The 13,472-nt window shown below is 37.5% G+C and overlaps 1 protein-coding gene across 4 annotated transcripts in view; it reads left to right on the plus strand.

Moving 5' to 3' along the window:
• Window positions 1-13,472, plus strand: part of Map3k7 (mitogen-activated protein kinase kinase kinase 7) — a 93,812-nt gene that overhangs the window by 32,017 nt on the left and 48,323 nt on the right. For all 4 annotated transcript variants that reach the window (XM_012949911.2, XM_045153963.1, XR_006638085.1 and 1 more), the window contains exons 5-7: window positions 436-574; window positions 4,071-4,195; window positions 7,130-7,258. In XM_012949911.2, the coding sequence (XP_012805365.2) occupies window positions 436-574; window positions 4,071-4,195; window positions 7,130-7,258 (393 nt within the window). The remainder of the gene's footprint in view (window positions 1-435; window positions 575-4,070; window positions 4,196-7,129; window positions 7,259-13,472) is intronic.

The raw sequence follows: 13,472 nt of genomic DNA on the forward strand, positions 1-13,472 counted from the left end.
CTTCCCCTCTCCTCCATGTTCCCCTTTGTTAAAATATATCTAATATTCCATTGTTATATTTGGAAAAACAACTTGTTAGGTATTATATAGATTACAGTTTTAAACATCTTGATGAGTCCATCTTGTTTTTGCGCAGTTTCTCTAGCTTTCTTTCAGTGTGAATAAGACTGCTTATAATTTATGCAAGTATGTGAACAACATCAATTTGAAAAATAAGGCAATGTGTATTTTAATTGAATGACTATATGGAAGTCATAAATGCTAAAAGTTATTAGATATTTTTATCTTTTTTCTTTGGAAAAAAATTTAAAGCAGTACTAATCAGAGCATCTCTAGAAAAGTATCCAGTTCCATGTTCTGATGACGCTTGCATTCACATTATATCATTTGTCATATGCAATAAAGTTCTTTTTAGTTTGTGCCTTTCTTTTGTAGTGCTGCATGGTGCTGAACCACTGCCATATTACACTGCTGCCCACGCAATGAGTTGGTGTTTACAGTGCTCCCAAGGTGTGGCTTATCTGCACAGCATGCAGCCCAAAGCTCTCATTCACAGGGACCTGAAACCACCAAAGTAAGTGCTAATAAAAAGACACCTGACCACACCCTAATTCAGGATCATTTTGCTCATGGAATTTTTTTCCTCTCTTTTCTTTTAGGAATGTTTATTCTTTTTCTCACCTCTATTATCTTTGGGGAAAATCTTTGTTCTTAGTAACTCCTGCCTTAGATTATCATGAGTATAGAATCCTTTTTTATGCCCTCAGTGTACATTGCCACTCCTAGACAGTTTTCTGAACAGAAAAGCCTGATAGACTGTTCTTGCTGTGTCCCCAAAAAGTAGCACAGTGTCCATATATAATGAACGTTGTATAAAAACTTGCCCAGCGATATTTCTTGTTTGTGAAAGGAACGCTATAGAGCATTTCTGGCGTCTGAGCAGAAATTGAAAGAGTCCAAATTTTGCCATAGTGAGATTGTGGGACTTCAAAAGAATTTTAAAATACTTTAGAAGGCCAAACTTGTCAAGTTGTTTTGTTTGTTTAGTGTTCAGCTAAAGAAGATACGCCTCTTTTCCCCAACTTTCTACTAAGAAAGAATGGAAAGTTCCCATGCACCTCTTTTGTTGAGTGTATTACACTTCAGATAAGAGTGCTCTCATAGGACATCAGTCACAAAGAAACAGTCTAAAATTGCTCCATTCTCTTGATGTAGACTTAAAATGGCCCTTCTTGGTGTCATTTGTTACTCGTAGGTTTCAAGTCTTGGAATTTTCGTTGGGGCCAATGTATCTTATTTCTACATGCAGGCTTATAATGATTTTTATTTCCCAAGGTCCCTGATAAAATAATGTTAACCTCAGTATTTATAACATTTCCCCCCCCCACACACATGATTCCGTTGTCTTAAATTCTTGCTTTGTTTAGTAAGGAAATAAATTGTGTGTCACAATGGTGAGTGGTTTAAAGTACCAGACTCAAAAAGTCATATCCCTACTTGTTTCCTGTTTATGAGTATTCAGTGCTCCGATGTTAACAGAATTCTTAAAACAGATTTTTAAAATATTATTTATTTATTTATTAGAGAAGGTGGGAGGGGGAGAGAATGAATATCATGCCAAGGCCTCCAGATGCAAGCACCGCTACATGCATCTGGCTTACATGGGACCTGAAGAATTGAACCTGGGGCCTTGGCCTTCACAGGCAAGCAATCTCTTCAGCCTTTAAGACAGATTTTTGAGAATTACAGTTCTTAACTAGTAACACGTTGACTAATAATTCAGAGAACATAAGAAAGCCTGAGGCACAAAGCATTCTCCTACAGGAGCTTGAATCCCTCAGATTTATAATACCCAAAATTATTCCATTTGCTATAGTATTTGTTTCAGCTTGAAGCAGTATATACAGAAATAGAAGGAACAGCTTTAAAACCTACTTCATAGGGCTGGGGAGATGACTCAGCAGTTCAGGGTGTTTTCTTAATTAAGCCTGCTGACCTGGATTCAATTCCCCCATACCCATGTAGACATGTAGATCCAAACACAAAAAGTGGTACAGGTGTCTGGCAGCAAAAGATCCTATTTTCTCTTTCTTCCCCTCCCTCCCTCCCTCCCTCCCTCTCTCTCTCTCTCTCTCTCTCTCTCTCTCTCTCTCTCTGTATGTACACAAATAAAATTTAAAAAGTGGTTTTGTTTTTTTGTTTAAAATCCATCCCCAATCTCCATTCAACCTTATCCTATGAATTTTAGGTTTACTTAATCAGCCCAGTTAGACATGTAGTACTAAAATCGACAAGACTTTATAATCAAGCCTATAATCTAAACCCTTACAAAACAAAAAGATCACCCAAATTTTGAGGCCATACAGGACTACCTAGTAACTTGAAACAAACAAATGAAACAATTCAGAATCAAAAGAAAATTCTTTGGAATGATTGTGCTTTCATGTACAATTGAGTATGTGCACCTGCTATATCTTATTATCAGTGGAAAACCTCCAGATTCTGTGGTCAGGAAGAGTTCCAAGAAGGCAACTAAGCTGTGCCTGGTGGTGCAGTCCTGTAATCCCAGCTACTCAGGAGGCTGAGGCAGCAAGATCACAAGTTCAAGGCCAGCTTGGGCAACAGAGTAAGTTCATTGGCAGCCTAGACAACTTAGTGAGACACTATCTTAACAAAAATAGGGCTGGGAATATAGTTCAGCAGTAGACTACACACCTAGCATGCACAGGCCCCTTAATTCAAGCTCCCTCAAAAACAGAACAAAGCAGCTGAGGATTTGTGAGGTGTTTATGTAGTATTAAACGGTAATTATATTCCCATTTTATGGATCTTTTGCAAGTTCATTGACTTAAAGAGGAGAATTTAGGCTTTGTGAAAGTAAGCCTACAAAGATAATTTCAATGAGCCTTGAACATGTATTAAGGGCTGATGAATTGTTAGTCTTATGCGTAAGGATTTGTTGGAGTCTTATGTGTAAGTAAACCAGTTAGAGTGTTTATGATTGCCTTGAGTAAAGAGTAAGAACAATGACAGTAATTGTATTGTTGAAATGTGTACATAAGGGGATAAATTGTAACCAGCATTTTTCCTCTTGAATTATCACAAAAGTATTTCTGGTAGTTATCTGGCTATCTTAACCATATTGAATTAATTATAATTTAAGTTGAAAATTATGTACAAAACATTACTGAGATGTATAGTTAAAATTTGTTCCCATTTACTGTTGTTGACTATTACCTCAGATCCTTATGCAGAGCTTATTACCCATCTGTTTATGTTTGTCATCAAAAGCAGAACATCCTAAATGAAGCTGTTGTTTGTGAACTATAGTTGGGTAATAGCACCTAGAAACCTGAAGTTCAAAAATTTCTAATAATCTTTTATTAGGTTATTTTAACAATAGTAGATTTTTATTTCTCCCACGCATGCATCTTCTAAACTCAAAAATGGTTTTGAGATTGAATATTTTGATATTGAATATTTTTAGAAGTATATTCCAAATAAAGATATCTGAAATAAGATTTTAGAGATATAGCTAAATAATGGAACATCTGCCTAGTCATTACCAAGACCCTAGGTACACTTCCCAACACCATGAAAATAACTAAAACTGTTGTTTTCCTTCTTGTATTGGCTTATTTTACTTTATCTTCAATTAAATTGTATAATGTTGTTATTTTTAAAATAATACATGTTTATAATTAAACTCCCATTTCAGGACTTCATAATGTTGAACTACAGGAAGTTTTTTAAACCCCATGTTTCTTTTGGCCAGAGAGAAATTTGGTCAGGAAATATATTGGAGCTAGAATGGAGACATCAAAATGTGAGTCTAGTAGTCTTTCTAAGAGACCTGTAGGTTTTGGCCAGTCAATTTTTGCAGATGTTTCTGCAATCTGTTCAGCCATTACAGTGACCAACTAACATTTTGCATACATTTAATGATAACATTTGTTTTGCTTAACTTTTTCCATCTCCATAAATGTCTCTAGTTTTATTTTAGGGTCAAATACTGGCTTTGCAACTTTTGGTTTTGCTGTTGTTTTTTTGTTTTTGTTTTTTTTTAACAGCTTGCTGCTGGTTGCTGGGGGGACAGTTCTCAAAATCTGTGATTTTGGTACAGCCTGTGACATTCAAACACATATGACCAATAACAAAGGCAGTGCTGCTTGGATGGCACCTGAAGTTTTTGAAGGTATAATGGAAAGCATGATATGATTAATAATCTACCTTACTCCAGTTGAATCCAGTATGTGTTTATAGATGTGCCCCATTTCCATGGTTTTAGTTCCGTGTGCTACAAAATTATAAGGTAGATATATAGTGGCATCTAAAAGTCTGTTAAAAAATACAGCCTAAGATCCCAAACTTTATGGTAGAATTTCAGCTGACATCTCTTGTACAGATTCACGTATCTTGACAGAGGTTCAATTGCTAAACTGTCTACTTCATACTTTAGTTCTAACCCCAGATCAATACCTGTGGTGCTCATGGCTATTCAGACACAAGGTACATGCTCACAGCTGTGCACATTTTGTGTCACCCAGCATGAATCCTAGTTTGAAGTCAAACAAGGCGACATTCCATCTTCTTTAATGCATAACTGTTGTGGTCTAAAGTGCCCAAAGTAAAGAGAATCACTGTACTTTTGCATTGGCTTTCTGACAGAAATTAACAGCCCTAAAGTTTAAATCAAAATGGCTTAAAAAGAAAGCAAGTGATTGGGTTCAAATGTGATACTAAGAACAACATAAGGGCCTGGAGAGATGGCTTAGTGGTTAAGGCGCATGCCTGCAAAGCCTAAGTACTCGGGTTCGATTCTCCAGGTCCCATGTAAGCCAGATACAAATGGTGGCACATGTTCCTGGAGTTCGTTTGCAGTTGCTAGAGGCCCTGGTACGCCCATTCTCCCCCCCCCCCACTCCCTTCTTCCTCTGTCTCTAATAATAAATAAATAAAAATAAATCTTAAAAAAAGAACTACAGAGAAAGAGTGAGTTTACATTTACTTTTTAACAAGAGATTTTAAAAGTATTTATTTATTACAAAGAGAGGCAGATAGTGAATGGGTGCACCAGGGACTCTAGCCACTGCAAATGAACTCCAGTAACACGCACTACTTGGTGCACCTGGCTTTACGTGAGTACTGGGGAAATCGAATCCAGGTCCTTTGACTTTGCTGAAAAGCACCTTAACTGCTAAGCAACCTCTCAAGCCCAGGTTTACTTTATTTTATATCCCCATGTCACTCAAGTTCTGAAAGAATAGTTCAAAATCTACGTATTTTAGTTTATATGTAAGTAAAAAGTCAAATTATGTTTTAAATGAGAGAAGTTCAGCTGAATGTATGTGTTATGTCTACAGCCCCGTTTGTACTAAAATGCCTTCAAGAATCAGAATCTGGTTATGGTTATCGTTTTTCTTATTATTGGTGAATTTTCAGGCTCTTTTTTTTCAAGGTAGGTTCTCACTCTAGCCCAGGCTGACCTGGAAATTACTCTGTAGCCCCAGGCTGGCCTTAAACTCACAGCAGTCCTCGTACCTCAACCTCTTGAGGGTTGGAATTGACATAGCAGTCTGAATTTTTTTAGCCACCCCAGAGAAAGAAAAAAATTTTACCCTGAAGTTCAATTTAAAAATTGGAGATAAGCCGGGCGTGGTGGCGCACGCCTTTAATCCCAGCACTCGGGAGGCAGAGGTAGGAGGATCACCGAGAGTTCAAGGCCACCCTGAGACTACATAGTGAATTCCAGGTCAGCCTGAGCCAGAGTAAGACCCTACCTCGAAAAATCGAAAAACCAAAAAAAAAAAAAAGAAAAAAAAAAATTGGAGAAAAATAAATGTTTAATTACATAAAATTAAATAATGCCTCTGTTTCATATTGACAATATATGTTTTTTGACTTTTTTTAAAAAAGTCACTTAATGTACCTTTCTGAGAGTTATAGATGCACATTATTATTATAGTAAAGAAAACTAAAAAATTTGGGCAAATAATAGTTTGTTAGTATGCGCTATGTAAATTTCTGGAAGTTTTAGGTAAGCACAGCTCAAATTAAATTGTGTTGTTGCAGTAGTATATTATTGTGTGTGGCTTTGCATGTAAAGCTATCACTATAATAACTGCTTTTTTTTTTTTTTTTTCGAGGTAGGGTCTCACGGTAGCCCAGGCTGGCCTGGAAATCACTCTTTAGTCTCAGGGTGGCCTCAAACTCACCGTGATCCTCCTACCTCTGCCTCCCGAATGTTGGGATTAAAGGCGTGCCGCAGTACGCCTGGCCATAATTGCTAATTTTTATAAGAAGTGGGTTTTAAGGTGTGAGAGGTTTTTTTGTTGTTGGTTTATGAAGATTATCTGTTTATAATGCTGATTCATCGACCATCTTAGTACTATGAACTTTACTGAATAATTTGCCTGTTGTAAATTTGTTACCCATAGGTTTCATTGCTATTTTTAGTTTTTAAATTAGAATTTTGACTACGTATTAAAGAGAAAGTCACTAAAATACAACTATCCTTTTCCCTGGTAGTAGAGTAATGCTATCTGTCAGAGAGTGTAATTTGTTAACAAATTCCAGGGCTTAGGGGTATAGGTATGCACAAGGTCCTGGGTTCAATCCTCAAATCAGCACATTTTTAAAAAACTGAAAACTTACAGAAGGCAATATACAGACAGTATCAGTCTGTGCACACACACAAAAGCAGTGCCTCATTATGGAAAAGGTAGAAAAGAAAACTGACTATGGCTATCTGAAGAAGATGTCTTCGTGTATTTTGGTACTCAATTCATTAAAAATGGGTTTTATGAAAAGATTAGAAGTACTTCAGAAAGAGTTTTAAATTCTACATGTCTCTTATTTTTGTCCAAGGGACCCACTTTTGTGTGTGTGTGTGTGTGTGTGTGTGTGTGGTAGGGTCTTACTGTAGCTAGCCAAGGCTGACCTGGAACTCACTGTGTAGTCCCAGGCTGACCTTGAACTCACAGTGATTCTCCTACCTCTCCCTCTCATGTACTGAAATTAAAGCCATATGCTACCATGCTCATGGTACCCATTCTTAAAGCTTATAAACCTATTGTTTCTGTATTTTTTCAAGGAAAAAATTCTCAAGATGTGTGTGTTTGTTTTCTAGGTAGCAATTACAGTGAAAAATGCGATGTCTTCAGCTGGGGCATTATCCTTTGGGAAGTGATAACGCGTCGCAAACCCTTTGATGAGATTGGTGGTCCAGCTTTCCGAATCATGTGGGCTGTTCATAACGGTTTGTCAAAATTTTTTCTTTAATGTATTTCATATATTTCTTTCTTTCTTTTTTTTTTTTTTAAAGGCAGGATCTCACTCTAGTTCAGGCTGAGCTGGAATTCACTATGTAGTGTCAGGGTAGCCTTGAACCCAAGGCGATCCTCCTGCCTCTGTCTCCTGAGTGCTGGGATTGAAGGCATGTGCCACCACGCCTGGCTCTATTTCATATATTTCTGTTGGAAAAGTTGTTCCTGTCTTTCTCCCCAAGAAGACCATGTGTGTCTAACATTAAAATGTATAATTCTTTATTGCCAGACTACCTTTCTGTTACAATCTTCTGTTCTTTTGTTCCACATTCTTTTGTGGTAGTGCAGAGAACAGTCCTGACTTCACACTGAGCTGAAGAGATGATTACCTGCACTAATTAGGAAATAGGCTATTTTTTTTAATATTTATTTATTTATTTGAGAGCGACAGACACAGAGAGAAAGACAGATAGAGAGAGAGAGAGAGAATGGGCATGCCAGGGCTACCAGCCACTGCAAACTAACTCCAGACACGTGCACCCCCTTATGCATCTGGCTAACGTGGGACCTGGGGAACCGAGCCTCGAACCGGGGTCCTTAGGCTTCACAGGCAAGCGCTTAACCACTAAGCCATCTCTCCAGCCTGGAAATAGGCTATTGATTACTCTCAAAGATGGGGAAACATTGGTGTAGACTCCATGGGAAAAAAAAAAGCACATACAATCTTTTGCACTATTAAGATAATTGGTATTGATACCCTTTTTCTCTTGAGAAGTAGGAATCTCACCAAGGAGAGAAAGCAAAAACTAATAAAAGTTGCTATTTAAGTTCAAAAAGGCAAAACACACAGTTCCTCACATATGTCTTTTTTTTTTTTAATTTTGATTTGTTTAAGGGCAGGGAGTAGGTAGAGAGAATGAGTGTGCCAAGATGTCTAGCCACTGCAGATGAACTCCAGATGTATGTGCCAACTTGTGCATCTGGTTTATGTGGGTACTGGGGAATCAAACCTGGGTCCTCAGGTTTTGCAGGCAAGCACCTTAACAACTAAGTCATCTCTCCAGCCCTGCCTTATTTTTATATTCCCATACATGCTTAATGGGGCAGATACTATTGTCCCATTTTATAAATTGGGAAAGTGAGAACTAGAAAGGCTAACAACATGCCTAATATTGTAAGATTAGCAAGTGATAGATCTGGGATTCAAATCCAAATCCAAATCCAAGTTTTTCTAACTCAGATACTCATATTTTTAAGTCACATTGGTGTTTGGACTCAATTTTCTTACATCCCTAGATCCTTGCATATATCTAGTAATACTTCTCTCCCTGTATGATGTTAGAATGTGTCTACATTAGTGAAAAAAAGAAAAAGTTTCACATTTGATTTGGACAATAAATTCTTTATGACTCAACTTCCTAATGTGAACATTTCTCTGTTAACTATTTTCTGTCACTTGATTATGATCATTCTGAACACTGTGCCCCTGATGGTCTTTAGGTCATTTATAGACTGGGCAAACAATGCCATCAGTAGTGTCAGTCATGTACCACCTTAACTGTTGCAGCCTGTCCTGTCATTGTAGAGAATGCTATTACCTTGACCAAAACAATTTGCTTACTTTGTCCCTCCAGCAGTTGTCAGTTAATGATTGCATGACAGTAGGGAGTAAAAGAACTTGTTAACTCATAAGTTTAATTAAACTACAAGATCTCATGTTTGAAGCCAACCTTAAGTGGACACCTTACTAATAACATTATAGGAGTGATAATTTAATGAAAAATTAGCAGTTTTCAGCTTGTGAAATTATTGATTCCCAACACACAAATGATCTGACTCCCACAAAAGGCCCATTTGGTGTCATTGACAATAACACAATAGTTCACCACCATGAATTCTCAATTCACAGGATCCTGGAGGAGAGACCTGAAATGAAGACACAGGGGCCAGAAGTCTTATGCATCTGACACTTTATTGCAGAGAGGCTTTTGTTTGTTTGTTTGTTTTCTCTAGCCCATGATGACCTGGAATTCACTATGTAGTCTCAGGGTGGCCTTGAACTCACGGTGATCCTCCTACCCCTGCCTCCTGAGTGCTGGGATTAAAGGCATGTGCCACCACGCCCAGCTTGAGCCTAGCATTTTTTATATAGAAGACAATATTGAGGAACACATCTTGAAAAACAAAGTTGTTTTTACAGATTCAAGCTCCAAGGGAACTAGTCATGCTACTCAAGGACAAGCACTAAACTGAGAACAAATGTTATCTTAGAGAAAGTGGGAAACAGTGTAGCACAAACTACGCGACTCAAGAGATTGACCAAGGTATCCCGAACCCTTAGTTCCAGGAACATAAATGTCAAGGAGAGCCTTCCTCATCCTTATGGTCATTCACTCCTTTGGTCTGATGTGCATGTTCCAACATCTTCCCCTTTCTTATTTTGCAATGATAAAATTGCTAACACAACAGTTAAAGAATCATGTGTTCGATCTATTTTTCTTTGCATTCTGAGGTATAAGCAGAAAACAAACAGCAATTAATATTAAAGTATAAGAAGGCAGATGCGTAGTCAATGTCTTCCACCATGTGGAATTAATAGAGTTCAGGCCTTGAAGAATTCCTTCCAGTAAGTTTTGTCTAGTAATAGAAGGTAAATTGTCTTTAAATGATTTTTCTATTTCCTTTTGTAGTTCTTGAATATTTAAAGTATCATTCCCTGGTAAGTCTCTTTAAATGTGCTTGTGTAGCAACCCAGTAATCTCGAGTCTCATTATATTTTAATGGTGTGATACAAAATTGTGTAAAGTTCCAGTCACATTTCAGGGCTAAGCAGTGTTGCAGTTCTATAACTTGTTCTCCCAACCATCCAACTGCATTTTGCACATCTTGTATTCTTGATTCTAAGGTAGCATCAATTTCAGCCTGATGTATCCATAATTTATATGAGTCATCATGCCATTTTGCAAAAAAGTCATGATTCTGGATGGCTGTATGCAAAGTTACTCCTGAAACAGCAGCAGTAGTCGTTATGGCTTTGGGTTCAATGATACCTAACACAATCCATCCTATAACATGCTTAGTCCATTTTAAGGTTTTATCTATTAATTCAAAAAGCAAATTTGATGTAGCAGATTCCTACCAAGGTCGTCCTAATTGAACAGGTAACCACAGTTTTAATCATTGTTTCAAAATTCAAACACTTCGAGTAGTTTTGTTGAAATGGATAGAATGATTAAGACAGGTATAATACAATACAATCAACACTTTGTAAAATTTCATTAAATGAGATGGTACCTATTGCTAAGACATAGGGGAAATTTACACATGCTTTTATATATCCTTTAATATTTTTGGTAAAAGTATAATTTTGATGTTTGAAAGTATGTGCTCCTCCTGTGTATAACACAAAACTGGATAAGGCTGAAGGTATTTTCCAAATATGCCACTGATCAGGCCCTAATTTATGATTAGGTATGGTACGAGGGTGAAGAGGTGACAGTCCTCCATTAAACCATGCGAGCAAAGGTTGTCGTTCATTCCAAAATCCTGACTTAGATATATTAAAAGAGACAGTACTATTGTCACAATATTCATCATATTCTTCCTCACTATAACTTGTTACAAAATAACCATAAGGGTCCCCAATCCACAAAAGTACAGATCTCTAGTTTGGATAATTTTCCCACACTTCACCTACAAGTACTCCAATGAGTTGGTGAGAATTCTTGTTTCTTCCAAGAGACAGCAGCACAGTGGGATTCCAGAGGTTTTCTTAGAAAACAAATAACATTAGCAGTGAAATGTGAATAATTTTATTCTGCATTAAATAAAAAGCTATTAGTACCAAATACTTCCATATGAAATCCTGTATGATTCTGTGCATGATATCCCCATAATTGTGACCATATTTTTAGGCATTGCTTATGTCCACCTCCAAAACATATAGGCAAAGTTTCAGATCCCAGGCAGAGGTATTGTTTTATTGGAAATTCTTTTTCCTTTTTTTCCCACAATTAGAACATTTTATAAAACTATTTTTGAATTGCATATGTTTCAGCTGCTGCTACCTTAGCTTTATATCCCATAGTTCCCACATTCCTACATGCTTTCAAATATTCCATTACATTTCTCTCTTCTTTTATGGGTCTTAATAGAGTTTGGCAGCCTGAATTAGTATTCTCATATGCTAATTATCATAATAACAGTGTTTGTATTCACCCTTTCTAACTTGTTTTTCTATGATGTTCTTTAAGCAGCTTATGAAATCAGCATAAGGTTCTGTAGGTCCCTGTACTACTTTTGTGAATGATCCTTAAAATTCAGTTCCTAATTCAGTCTTTTCTCATGCAGCTAGAGCCACATCTGTAACATGCTTCATTGCTGAGAGAGTAATATTAGCCACTTGAAGAGCAGTATTAACACACTGTCCGGTACCTGTGAGCATCTCATAAGATAGCCCAGCAGGATTTCCATTCTGCGTCTGTTGTCTCATCTTTTGCTTGAGCCTCATTCCTGATCACTGAGCCACATCTGCCATTGTAGAAATTGTGATTTACTTAACACCATTCTAACAATAGCAAAATAATCATAAGTAATCCAATCTGATTCTTGGCACCAGGCTCATAACAATTCCATGCAATAAATTGAGGTAGGTCAATACGTAGTACAACCCTTTTTAAATGATGTAGCTGTGTCGAAGCTAGGACCAGACCAATTATTCAATCCATTTGATTTTGATAATTGAAAGTAATTGGGAATACTAATCATCACAGAGCCAGAACAGTGACATTTAATTCTGGCTGCTGCAACTCCTTTAGTTTCACTTTTGCTCTTTGGGGTTTTCGGGAAGTTTCTGTCTCATTATCTGAAATATATAAATGAGACAACCTTTGTATTTCTTCCTCAGAGTCAGACTCCTCCACAAGCTTGACGCTCATAGTTGTTTTAACTCTCTTTCGTCAGGTGGAGCTGACAGCAACACCTTTTCAGTGAGTAAGAAAAGGTTTATCTTTCTCTACCTTTGTTCAGGTTTCTTCATCTAACTCATACACATGAAGTGCTCTGTCTGTTTCCTTTTCTTTTTTTTATTTATTTTTTTGGTTTTTCGAGGTAGGGTCTCACTCTGGTCCAGGCTGACCTGGAATTAACTCTGTTATCTCAGGGTGGTCTCGAACTCACGGTGATCCTCCTACCTCTACCTCCCGAGTGCTGGGATTAAAGGCGTGCGCCACCACGCCCAGCTCTGTTTCCTTTTCAAGATCCACATTTTCCCCATTGATACTAAGAATTACAACACGAATAAGTACCCATGTTATCCAAAAATGGATGGAAATATCCTCTCCTTGTCTATCAGCCGTAAGAATATTTTGTTTCACTCTTCCCATACATCCAAGTCTAACATACCTTCATCAGGAAACCAGGGATTGTATTCAATTAATAATTCAGCATTCATTCCCAGCATTCATTAAGTTGTGTTTTTGACATTGTAGCTCCCTGCTGTTATTTAAGGCAATGATGAACAATTTCTAGAAATGGATTTTTACTTACCTTGTGTCCCATGATTGTCTACTCAACTCTTTCCATAGAGATCTCACCTCTCTTTCAGGGTCCCTGTTCAGGCACCAGCTGTGAATTCTCGATTCATGGGATCTGTGAATTCTCGATTCATGGGATCCTGGAGGAGTGATCTGAAATGAAGACATGGGCCCAGAAGTCTTATGCATCTGGCACTTTATTACAGAAAGCCTAGCATTTTTATATCAAAGGCAATAGGGAATACATCTTGAAAAACAAAGTTGTTTTTACAGACTCATGCTCCAAGGAAACTAGTTATACTACTCAAGGATGAGCACAATACTGAAAACAAGTGTTATCTTAGAGAAAACAGGAAACAGGGTAGGACAAACACACGTACACCATGACTCAAGAGATTGACCGATGTGTCCCGAACCCTTAGTTCCAGGAACATAAATGTCAAGGAGAGCCTCCCTCATCCTTATGGTCATTAACTCCTTTGGTCTGGTGTGCATGTTTTGACAGACCACTGTCTTTTAAAATATATTTTGTGTTTTTATTTATTTGAGAGAGAAATAGATAGACAGATAGACTAGAAAGAATGGTTGCTCCATGGCCTTCAGTCTCTGCAAACAAACTCCAGATGCATGCACCACTTTGTACATCTGGCTTACATGGGTCCTGGGGAATCTA

Source organism: Jaculus jaculus, chromosome 7, assembly GCF_020740685.1.
Source record: "Jaculus jaculus isolate mJacJac1 chromosome 7, mJacJac1.mat.Y.cur, whole genome shotgun sequence".
NCBI lineage: Eukaryota > Metazoa > Chordata > Mammalia > Rodentia > Dipodidae > Jaculus > Jaculus jaculus.